At 34.6% G+C, this 13,018-nt stretch overlaps 1 protein-coding gene across 1 annotated transcript; it reads left to right on the plus strand.

Moving 5' to 3' along the window:
• The first annotated feature begins 1,318 nt into the window (after positions 1-1,318).
• On the plus strand, positions 1,319-12,959 carry LOC128683381 (uncharacterized protein). The gene is made up of 8 exons (XM_053768975.2): positions 1,319-2,684; positions 3,576-3,778; positions 3,916-4,087; positions 5,031-5,192; positions 8,163-8,324; positions 8,761-8,910; positions 9,313-9,565; positions 9,896-12,959. Exons 1-8 carry the CDS (start codon positions 1,674-1,676, stop codon positions 10,072-10,074), a joined length of 2,292 nt encoding a protein of 763 aa, XP_053624950.1. The 5' UTR covers positions 1,319-1,673; the 3' UTR covers positions 10,075-12,959.
• Positions 12,960-13,018: the final 59 nt, after the last annotated feature.

Consider the following 13,018-nt stretch of genomic DNA (forward strand, 5'->3'; position numbering starts at 1 on the left):
AGTGGGGCACAATCCAAAGCATGGTCGCAAGCACACCACAGAGATGTACTTGCGAAAAATTTTTTTAAAGTGTAGTTCTATTACTGTATATGTGACCACTTCCCATCAGGATGTGATACCTATCACATCCATCGTTTTCCGTTAGATAATGTAGGGATAGACATTAGCGTCGTTAAGAATAGACATGACATAGGTACGCAATAAATTTTCCATGTTAAGTCTCATTTTTTTTAATTATATATCCAGAAATCCAGCGGGCGATGGGGTTGTCACAATCCTACGCACTTATTATTATTATATATTGTGCTCTATTTAAATTCGGATCTGCTGTAAGATACCCTGAACCGACAAAAACAGCAAAGTAATATGTCATGTAATGTCAGTTTGAAAGCACAGCGCAAAAGCCATCCGCAAACATACAGATGAACAGCAACGTCGTATTGGTGCAGCCTCAACAGTTGGCGAAAACTAGTTGTGTTAAAAATACCAATGAGGCTGTGTATGTAAGTAGGTACTAACATTATGCCAGATATGGGATCTAGCCAGATTGATATTTTATCTCCGTAATCACCTATAATTCAAATTTCAACGAAATCCTTAGCGCCGTTTTCGAAATCGCGATCACAACCTCACCTTTTATTATGTAAACATTCGTTTGTGAAAATATACAACACTGTAGCATATTCGGGTGCCGAAATATTGGGAAAAATCGTTTTCCGTTAGTTAAAAAACTTCGAAAACTATGGAATACGCCTCACGCTGTAAAATTTTCGAGTCAGTAAACGTTCGAACAGAAGCTCGGAACACTTCACACGTGAAGACTTATACAGGTAAGATCTTCAGTCAAAATCAAGTTTATATCAATTTATGACCACAGTTGACCAAATAATGCGTAACATAACCTAAAATAGTGTTATTATTTTCAGGACAATCCACTAAATCCTTCTTTTTTCCTTTAAACTCGCACCGCGATTACATAGAAGGTATTGTTGGTGTGGTCAATATTGAAAATTGCCGCTTTTTGCCTCCATTGGCAATGTCTGTGTACTTTAGTTGTACATCATCACTGAGCTTTGCGCAATATATTGTCAGTTCGGGAAAATAATAAAATGGATGCTTGTCTAGTTGAGTCTGTAGTCTATGGATATTTTTCTAGAATGTTGAGAATGTTGAGGTACTTTATCTAAATAATTATATCCCTGTTTCGGAACGAAATTACTCTGGTTTCTGAACGAAACAAAACGCAACAAACATATATTTACCACCACTGTGGCGCTACTGTCTTGATGCCACGAAAATTATCGATCAAATATAGTAATCCTACTCTTGTTTAATAGAATATATATAATTGTGACCTCTTCATCTATAAATTAAGTACCTATACCATAAATAATTCGAGTTGCTTGCCTTGTTGCGTTGTGCTTTGCGATTTGGTTTACACGACCTGCGGAAAGTCGTCATCAATTCAATCAGTATCATTGAATTACGTGAGTTTTTCTGATATAATTGATATTTAAAATGCTCGAAAGAAAACTTTCCAAGCTGCACAGTGCTGAAACAGTTTTATCGTGAACGTGAAAATAAGGACTTACGGAAATGGTGTCATTGAAAGCCTTTCTATTTTCTACATTTTGAACGTATATGTATAAGTGCCTACTAGTGCGCTAATCAGCATGATGACTGACCAGGAAGTATTTTCATTGTACGACAGCAGTCCAGATTCCTTGTTCGATTTATGTATGGCTTACATCGTTGAAAATTTGAACACAATTACAAAGTTGGATCCCCCCAACAAATATCGAAAACTTAAAGACGATGTCGTGCTACCAGCTGAAATCTGCGATAAATTCCTGAAGACCTATCAGAAGAACAGTCGCGTCAGTGATAGTACAGCAAATCTGTTCAGAGATCGTACGCGAACGCGATTGGATTCCGTAAGGTTGCGGAATTCTCGTATTACAGATGAGGGTCTCCTTTATTTTATGTCTCACAAACCCTATGAGGTGGACTTAGTGCAGTGTGAGTATCTGTCAACTGCCTCCTTAGATATCATAAATAGCAACAGTGAAAATCTAGTCTCTCTGAAGTTTGGGCCTTCAACATCTGTCATACCTCAAGATGAAAGTTTATTTAGACAAAGGGGATATGTTATCAATGCTCCCAATTTAAGACGGTTGACGATTCAACGGCGAGGGGCTGCTATATTTCCCTTATTGCTTCTAAAGCCTCTCACCCACTTGACACATCTTGATTTGTCAGAGTGTGCATCGGCTGCTTCCATATGGGCACTAACAGAATTAAAAAACTTAAAATCTCTCGTACTACACAGTGTCCATTGGTCTAAAGCTATTGTGATAGATTGGATATCAAGTTTAAGTTCTCTGCGACACTTGGACATATCTCAGTCTAATGACAGACATGGCAAATATTTCTACCCCAATGATGTGTTGTCCAAACTGGTCACAAGCTTGCCTCTACTGGAGTCCTTGGACATTTCTGGTACCAATTTAGCTGGATCAGGAGCAGCTGCAGTTGTGGCTGCAGCTAAGAACAGTGCACTAAATATCCAGGAACGTTGTGATATTCCTGGGCTAGTGAGTCGAGTCAACAGGCCTTTAGAGTTCCTTGGACTCTATGGAACTCTTCATGGTGCGTGCAAAAGACATGACATACCAGCCAAAGTGGTAAGTATTGATTATAACAACACTTGCTTCCTATTTATTGCTACAAATACAAAAGATTTCATGTTTATTTATATTTGTTTTAAGTTTTTGTTTGAAAATCTTTAGAGCTTATTAATTAATATTTTTTGTAGGTACTTAAAAAAGTTTAACTTTAACCTTCATAAGACATAAGATAGGCACTCAGTACCTGGTATGCGATTTTCTGGCATATGTAAAAAGTTAAATAGTATGCCAACATTTGGCAGATTCCCAGCACTCCACAAATCCATTGTTTTCAAAAAATACTGCTCTCATACAACTATTGCCAGAAGGCTCCACTCCAAAAGTTAAGTTTTTACAGCTCCATGAGTTTTTTTAAGTAGAGTTGTCTATAGTTATTCTATGTATTTATGCAAATTTAAAAGGGTGTCAAAAATATAGCATTTTAAGGCGACAGGACCTCTCATAAAGGAGTGCAGTTGAAAGAATAAATGTTTCAAATTTTTATTAAAATAAAAAAAATATGCTTATTATAAAAAATATTACACTTCACATTCTATTCACATTTTATTGAACATTCAACACTCGAAGAAAAATTAATGCAGATATTATTGATAGTGTATAATTGGGTAATGTACACCTGTGTTGTTTATGTAACAAGAATGGCTTACATAATAAGTAAATAAATTATCATTTTGAAACTAAAAGATATGTTCTGTTATTTATTTTTAAATATTTCTTGTGCTTAAACAATTCTTTTTTATGAGTAGTCTCAGTGACTGTATAAAAAAAATTAATAAAAAAGGACCACTGACTCATAGCTTACCATTTAGATCCCTCCATAGTTCTTGAATTGTTCAAGAATATATTGTTTAGAATTGTTGTACACATTTTTTTCTTTTTTACTTTAAGATATCAGGAGATGCAAATGAAGAACAAATCCTTACTGCGGCTGTTGCATACATGGATAGACCAATTATGTTGGCACGAGTACTCAATGATCTCTATTATTTATTTCGCTATGAAAACAATGCTTATGTTGGCAGAGCCTTAAGCGTTGTCTTGGATGCTATGGATCAACATGTCTTAGAGAAACATATCCAAATATCTGGAAGGTGAATATATATTCTTTAGTGTTGATTATTCACATTTATCACAAGATTAATATTTTTGATAAAATTCTGTATTTTGCACTTATTTGTACTTCTGATCATAAAATTTTTAGTAAAATTCTATTTCATTGTATTTGTAGTGCCACTTTATTCTATATAGTGAAAGGCAAGGAAAAAAATCGTATTGGAATCAAGTTGAAAAGACGAATTATCACTGCTCTTCTTGATGGCATGGAAGCACATCTTGGAGATGACACTATGATGAGAAACGGTTGTCTTACACTGTGCCAGTTCAAGATCCCAACTGATGTGGTAAGCTATTTGTTTGAAATTTTCCATATCATTTTTCCAGCAGCTCCATTTTATTTTACAACTCAATAAAATAAGTACAGTGGTTGACACATGTACATGTTGTTGACATGTCAAGTAACCCTGCATGAATCTATATGCTGCGGTAGCAAGATAAAATTGCGATAAATTTGTATCCCTGCTGACTGTACATAATTATGTCTATTAATGTAAGGGATTAATTAAGAAGACACTAAACTAGGCAATACTTAATAGGGTAGATGACAAGATCAGAAAAAGTAGATATATTTAAGACCAATAATTATAATCATTATCCTAAATATATATTTTACCTAGATTATACATATTATTTTTATAATTCTCTGACCTTGTCAACTACCCTATTCTAAATGCCTCTTCGTTTCGGTACTTGATTCTGAATTTTGTTTTTTAGACATGTTTTCTTTTAATGTCATGTCATGTCACTTAATTCCCCTTAATTTCATAGAAATTGTGAGGGCTGTTACGCCATTACGAAACCATTATGGCTTGGTAATCTTTCCGCTTAACGGCCTGCGGATCGAAACTTCGGGTTCGAATCCTAGTATGTCATCTACCCTATTGCCTTCTAAAATCTTTTATCAATGAGTTTGTATACCAATCAGACTCATGTATAGCCGTTTTCATCCACCACCTTCCGGTGAAAAAGACATCGTGAGGAAAGCAGCATACTGGTTCATTATTAACTTCTGGTGTGAAATGGAGAATGGCAAACCATTCCATTGATAATGCCAAGAAAATTGTTGTGATGTGTTTCATTCCAGGCAATGACCACAACGAGCCATTAGGAAATACGACGAATAAGAGAGAGAGGGAGTTTCTGAACAAAACATGCTATAATTGTGCCTTTATTTCTAATTTCACTTAATACGTTCATACAATTACAAATATTGTTTACATATTTCAGTTGTTTGAATATGAACGGGTCGTTCAGATCTTGCTGAGCGGAGTAGCCGATGTAAACCTTGAAGGGTTTGTACAGCGCATTGCTATATACCTGCTGAACTCACTAGCTTGCCAAGTTGATGGCAAGCAGAAGCGCTTCCTTGGCAACAATGGGGCTATAGGGGTAAGTTCATCTGAAACAATAAAAAAAAATCATGTGTAATGTTCCATCTTTATATTTTCAAATCTAATTAAAAGTGTGGTGCTAATGATGCTTGGTTTTTTTAATATGAATGATTTGTTATTGATTCTGACTTTACGTTCACACTGAGCTGATGATAAACGGCAAATAATATGCTTCTAATTATAATAATTTAGAGATAATATTTGGTATGTGGTTCCCGCCCTATAATAGAAACATTCCGTTGATGTCTTATGACTAAAAGATATAATGCCTTGATAGCTTATAGGCAACGACAGCAATTCCAAGGTTTCCGTCTTCAAAAGAAGTTTTTGACGCCGATCCGGGGCGTGACATTCGAGAATTCAATCGAGAACACGAGAAAATGAGAGCTTAGTAAACAAAAACAAACTAACTTGTGTATAATCTGGCTCAGTTTATTTTTAATAAAGATATGTACCTCCTTACTTTGGGGCTAGCTCAATCTATATGATTTGTCCTAATATATTTATTTATTTGTGGTAATATTAATTATTCTAAGTTTTATAATAATATTTAGGTTTAAAAGTTACTGCGAAGTAAATAAACTTTGATCTAGAGTTTGTGACGTTATTCTTGAATAGGTTATTTAATACCATATTACCGATAGCAATCTACCACAAACACATTGTTTAATCTGTAATATGAATATTCCTGAGAAGTTGATTAAACCAACTCGTTAATGGGCTAAATCTTTTATCAATACTTTAACATAGTTTTGCATGTGCGAATGTATTTTTCTTATGTAACGTCAAATATTCGTAAGTAATTTGAATATTTACATCGTACACATACATTTTTAAGAGAAATAAACGTTTTGAGTCCATTAAATCTCCAAGCAAATGATATTTGGTATGTTCCTTTGTAGACAGTGTCACCGGCCAATGTCTGTTTGTCAGCAATCTTTTATTATTAAACTTGTTTTTTTTTGTAAAGACTAATACTATATGTTCTGCTTTCATAATAAAATATATGGTATTGGCTGATTATTTTAGAGGTATTGATTTATATTACCGAATATCAATATAACCACGGAAGCGAAGACTGCTTCTGAATAACTACCAAGCTATTAAAAAAGATACTTATATACAATAATATTATACATTGCATAGTAGGTGTAATGCGGTCTAACATTGTTTTGTGCTATTGTTCTGCATTGTTTGGCGATGTTGTACGGCGCGAAGGTACATGCGCACGCCATGCCAGCTACACTATAGCCGAACTCAGACAGATGCCGAAGCGAATTAACGTACAATGCGTAGTTTATATTTTAGCTTTTTATAACCGCAAACAAAATATACTATTGTTTTGTAACTATATTAATGCGAAAGTTTGTATGTGTAAATGGCCTTTTTCAGTCACGATAAATCTACTGGACGAATTTTAAAATGTATTAATGAACCGTGCTATGCGAAATAATATATACTTATTGTTTCATTTGTGCAATGTATTGAGTTTTATGTATGTTCAGTTGATAAATGACTAAAGTTTTGCTTGCCATGTCAATCTTATTCTATTGTATACATTATAATTCTTTTTTTGTTTTAGATTTGTAGTAGATAGCATGCTCCTTATATTCGGTAAAACGTGACATCAATTTGTCTATTTGTACTAAAGCGCGTTAAATTTGAGGACAATGAATATTTTTATGTGTGAATATTTTGTGACATTACGAGTTCGTTGCAATATTATGTGAACTTGCTAAAGCGACGGTCTTATTTATATTTAACACGCGCAGTCGCGGGCCGCGGATTAAAATAGATATGAGGTTAGTGTCAGCAAAATAGAGATCGCATCAAAATCTCTTAAACGTTCGTACTTCTCTTGAATAGCTACATGGTCTTTTAAGAATATAAAATCTTTTGACTTACACTATTTTTTAATGTGAATCAGTCAACATTGAGAGTAGTTTTCGAAGACATCATATTTCTAGGATATATCATATCTATGGGGTCCAATAGATGTGATATATCATTCATCACGTGATGTTTGTATACATATAACTAAAATATGAACATGTTAATAATAATAATATCACATCACACTTACGCCGCATTTTAAAATCGTGCGTTTGACGAAAAAATAAATGCACGTAATATTTTACTACTAATTTCAAGCCGCACGTGACTAATGTACGACGTTTATGGAATATATCTGCAAACTGAACTGTATGTGTATTTAATAACTTGCTGTGGCGCGCAGCTCCACCCGCGGTTGTTTAACATTGGGTCATTAACTTTATCTATTCCACATTTCATCAAAATCTTAAAAGAAACCTATAATTTAAATACATCAACCTTACAAATTTTAGTTTTTATTGCGCTCTTAGCAAATTGTGCTACGTAGTTTTGAATACCAATAATTCCATATGATGAACTTATAATAAGTTCATAATATGGAAGTTTTGATTTGTGCATTTTTTATGACCTATATTTATTTCTGTAATATGTATCGTATAAATGCTACTTGCATAAACATTTGTCGATGGCTACCAACAACGTTTTTAATTGAGTGAGATTTGATTGTTTGTTTCATGTCATGAGGTTTGCTTTTACTAATATTGAGCCAAAGCGACAACCTTTTGTGTTCACTCAGGTGGTTCCAACCTCTTGAGCGAAATTGTATAAATTATTCAGGAATCACGTATTCAGGAACAGTTTAAGCAATTAGTCAGCAATTAGTTAAAAATAAATATATAGGTTGGCGATGTCATTAAAGTTGAAAGATATTTTTACTTTATTTATTGTATCAAAATACATAGATTAAGTAATTATACAATAAATACATGTACATCGGCGAATTTATTTCATGTAAGTAGGGATCTCACCACTCGATGAGAGTTTTGTCATAGTCCTGCAAAAATCGTTGAATTTTCTTTTGTATTAGCTGTTTTAAAGTGAAATGCTTTAAAAGGTGTGTTTGATATTGTTTTAGAAAATGTTGAATCTGATCTCTCACCGACTGGAGCGGCGCGTGTGCGACGACGTACTGGAGGTAGCCTGGTCCACAATGTGGAACGTCACCGACGAGACGCCGCAGAACTGCCAGCGCTTCCTCGACAACTTCGGCATGAAGTACTTCCTCGATTGTCTCGAGGTAAACTTTCTTATTACTCCCGTCCTGTTGTTTTGACGCCCGTCGACGGTTCAGCGCACAATTGTCTGGTGTTATGATATAAGTCGACGCACGTCTATGTAACAACCTATGGAAAACAAACGTGCTACGGCGACGCGAGCATGTTGGCAAGACATTTGCCAACACACTCGTCGGACACTCTTGGATAAGTAGCTGAAGAAATGACGGCGCGACATCTTCGAGCTACTTGTCCCTGTTTGGGTCACAGACTAAATTTCAACTCCTATCACTTTAGTAGTTTCGTAACAAACTAGATGTGAAGATATAGAAGGAAGGTGAAAATAAAACTAGTATGGGTATAGTGTAATCAAGGTACGGATAACCCTTTCCAAGCGAGTTCAATTTTCACTGGAACGGAATTTACTAACAATCTAATTTCTTTTACTTTTTACTCCAGAGATTCCCCGACAAGGAGGAATTATTGCGCAACATGATGGGGTTGTTGGGGAACGTGGCCGAGGTGGCCGCACTTCGTCCGCAACTAATGGACAAAGTCTTCCTCGGCGTCTTTTACGACCTCCTCGATTCCTCCAGCGACGGCATCGAGGTGATATATTCTTATTTTTTTATACTTCAAAACATATTGATTTATTACATACCACATTATGATTGGGTGTAAGCCGCCTAAAATTATAAGTTAGAGCATAGTGTAAAATCTTCGTCTATAATTTTATTTCAGATGAGCTTATTATTTCGTGTAATGTGTAAAGTAAAATACTGTAGATCATAAAAGTAAATTTTTGTCTTCAGTCATCAGCTTATAAATGCCCAGTAATTAAATAGGCCAAATTAAACAGGCGCGTACCTCCTGACTGCTGTTAATATTGTCAATTTCCTCTCAATTGAAATGTAAATGCAACACATCACATCAGTACAGCGTCATTTCACTCTCGTAGATACGCTTCGTCTGCGATGCGCTTGTTACTATTTGATAAAAAAACTTGTTCAGGTGAGTTACAACGCGGCGGGCGTGCTGGCTCACATGGCGTCTGACGGGCCTGAGGCGTGGACGGTGGAGGAGCCGGCGCGCGCGGCGGTGCTGGCCCGTGTGGCCGACGCCGTGCAACGCTGGGACCTGCGCGCCGAGCGCAACATCAACTACCGCTCCTTCGAGCCCATACTCAACCTCCTCCATGCGCATCACACGCCCCAGTGTCAGCATTGGGCCGTCTGGGCGTTGGCCAACCTGACTACTGTCTACCGTGAGTACTAATTTATACTATTGTATAATTACTCACTAATGTCATAACTCATCAACATACTTATTTTAAGAAATGTGATTTTTAAAATAACTAAGTTTTGCCCATGACTCTAACTCAATCTCTTGAATTCTTACATCCATTTGAGTTTTCAGGTATTTAAATTTTTCCCTGTTCTTTTATCCGGGATTTGCTGGATCGATTTTTTAATTTATTAAATACCGTGCATATACTAATTAATATAATAAAGCACGATTTTATTGTATTAGTTCATAGTGACTACCACTAAAATCTATTGCCAAATACTAACAATATTTATATTTTTTATTACAGCCGAAAAATATTGTAACCTTGTAGAGTCAGAAGGTGGGCTGAAACTGCTGCAAGAGTTGATCGAGCACCCGGCGCCCTACAAGCTGGTGAAGGATCTCGCGCACGTCGTCATCCACAACTGCTCGCTGTACGTTACCCCCGAGGGCTCTCCGCCGAACCCGCTCTCTCCGGACAACTAACTAATGGAGTTCTTTGGGGAAATTCTTCCTCATGTGGAGTAGCCGTCAGAGCATTGTCTGCTGCATGACGCCTAGCCTCGGCCGCCACGCCCCCTTAGTGTAACCGCTCTGACTACTCTGCAACTAATGACGTGGTAAACATTAAAATCCTGTGTCTGTGTTAGAATTAAACGTGAAAGACGTTAGTGAGTGACTCTTGAGTGTTAACCCTGGAATCTGAAACAGTCCCATGTGACATTGAACTGCTCTTAAAAGGCATTAGTTTTCAAACCTATGCTACATTTACTTGGATGAGCTTATTTTCATGATGTCTTAGGATATATTTAAAAATATGTAGGTAATAATGTTTACCTAAATGAGAAACTATGAATTTCAATCAATGTACTATATAGTACTTACGTTAAAAATACCTTTAACTACATAATTGATATAATTAATATATTGAATAGATCTATGGAGATATTTCTGTATACCTATTACTTTCTTACATGTTTGCATTAATTTATTATTGTGTTATTATACTCATAGCAGATAGTTTTATTTATAATGCTGATTTTACAAGTCCCATTATTTGGTCTACATCATGTTACATCACACAATATATTTATGAAAGTGTGAATGTCAGTTTAGACATCATCTCTCAGTCTGGTAGAGATTACTGTTACAATGCTAAGCATTGTGGCGTGTATGTTACCCTACCAAGAAAATGTCATTTAGAGTGGTATGAGTAAAATAATAATTAACCAATTATATTATTAGGTATATGATGTCTAGAAATGTATGAAATAATCTCAAATTAAGAGCTGCTGTATATTACTTCCACAAAATGTAGTTTTAGAGAAATATAATTCTGCAAAACGTTACCCCAGCAGGAAATGCAATATGTTGACTGGTACCATGAACGCGCACACATAATAAATTCGAAGACACATACTATCATAACTAGAAGTGCCCATGCACAATATTCTCTCCCTGATCATTAATTTAGATATTTCCAGCAGGAATGTTTTTTTTTAATACTACACAACACATCCAAATTTTTTTTCGTCGTGGATTCCCAGTATATTTGTCAATATTATGTTCTAGAGATCTCTTCAAAAGATACTCTCCTGCTGGGGTAACACTCTTTAGTAGCATTTGCGTTACATCAGTATTTGCATCTGTTATATGTTAGCTATTTACACTTTCACATTGATATATTGCCAAAATAAATTAATAAATTAATCACCATCAATGATAAATTAATTGATGATTATGATTAATGCTATTTTGATAGCATAATAGATAAAGTTAATATTCGAGTGCATTAAGCATGTGCTTTGATATCTATTATTTTATAAACCTTTAATTGTATAAAATCATTTTTCGGTCACTAAAGAAATATTTTAATTTAGGCTATTCTAAATTCTGGCTCGCATGAAATCAAGTGTATAAAAATGTATGTTGTCAAATCATTGTAATTTCAAAAATACACAAAATTATTGTAAATATCAATTCTGAGGAAGTAAATTGAATTTTTCAAATGTTCTTACAAGTAGTGGAATGTAATGCATGTCAATGAATAAAACTAAATATTTCATTTTTAGTGCATAGGGAAGTGATAGAGTGAAGAAAATACCAATAATATTCAAATGAATGCTTATTATACCCGATATTTATAAAGATTTGGGTAGAAGATGTAAATTCTTCCTCTTGGAGTGTTAACTGGCACTTATTTTTAAGTGAGTTGTGGGGGCCACGTGCTTTATTTATCTTTGATTAAGGTCTTCTAATTTCATGTCTCATAGCGCCGCTTCATTGAGGTCATCTATTTTACCAATTATTAAACTTCATATATAATCCATGCTTACTTCCGTAAATTGTAGTATTATTCGTACATAAATAACAGTTTATAAATGGTCATTAATCATATATTTGGTGTTTAGTACATAGTTTCAAACAGTTATATCTAATAGTTCGTATTAGCTTGGTAATACCGCCCAAGTTACGAAATACGTGGGACATGCTTGCATGATACATAGCATATATTTGTTTCCTGCCTAATTACGGTCCGTCCGTTATAACGTAAAGCTTTGAGGATTGTGGTAAAACTCGATTGGTTGATATAAAGTATATAATACAACACGGGTTGAGCAAAACAGGATGATGTGTAGTACTTATTGATCACAACTTAATAATGTAATATATATATATATTCAGATTATATATATATATATATATATATATATATATATATATATATATATATATATATATATATATATATATATATATATATATTCAGATTTCCGTGGTTTAGACGAAATACTCAGAATGCAGTTGGTTTTTCTTGCCACCTATCGGCCTACTCCTACGTCACCCGGCCAAAATTTATTAAAGTTCTAGGCTGTAGTATTTTGAATATAGAAATAATGATAAGAATCATTAATGTGACGGCATCGTAACTTGGGTTAATAGTACATTCAGAATATTCAATTACATAAACGTTAAATATTGGTGTGGCTTTCTATGTTACTAGATATAGTAATAGACGATAAGCTTCTTTCCGACTTTATGGGCAGTCAGTTATCGTCTCTATTCAGTTACCCTTAATGAGTTTAACTCACCTATTGGAACTATTAGTATATTGGTATGCGCTATTTTACTCCTCAACAGTTTTCACAATTTCTTCATTCGTCCATTTGATTCATCTCCACTATGAGCCGTTTGTAATGTTGAACTAATATTTATATTATGTTATGCGTTTTTGTTATATTTAAAACTTCACTTATTTACAAAAACTAAATGTTGATATAATATATTAATTCTATAAGTCTTACTGTCTTAAAAAGATAAATGTGTTTTAGAAATTAATATGTTATCAATAAATAAATAAGTAAATATAAGTGTTTCACTGCAACAATTCATATAGCCGGCGACATCACCCAGATAGTCCTAGCTTTTG

Source organism: Plodia interpunctella, chromosome Z, assembly GCF_027563975.2.
Source record: "Plodia interpunctella isolate USDA-ARS_2022_Savannah chromosome Z, ilPloInte3.2, whole genome shotgun sequence".
Lineage (NCBI taxonomy): Eukaryota > Metazoa > Arthropoda > Insecta > Lepidoptera > Pyralidae > Plodia > Plodia interpunctella.

Coding starts and splice junctions, on each gene's coding strand:
- LOC128683381 (XM_053768975.2), top strand. CDS start 1,674: ATGATGACTGACCAGGAAGTATTTTCATTGTACGACAGCAGTCCAGAT. Junction 4,088..5,030: donor TCAAGATCCCAACTGATGTG/GTAAGCTATTTG, acceptor TACATATTTCAG/TTGTTTGAATATGAACGGGT. Junction 8,325..8,760: donor ACTTCCTCGATTGTCTCGAG/GTAAACTTTCTT, acceptor TTTTTACTCCAG/AGATTCCCCGACAAGGAGGA.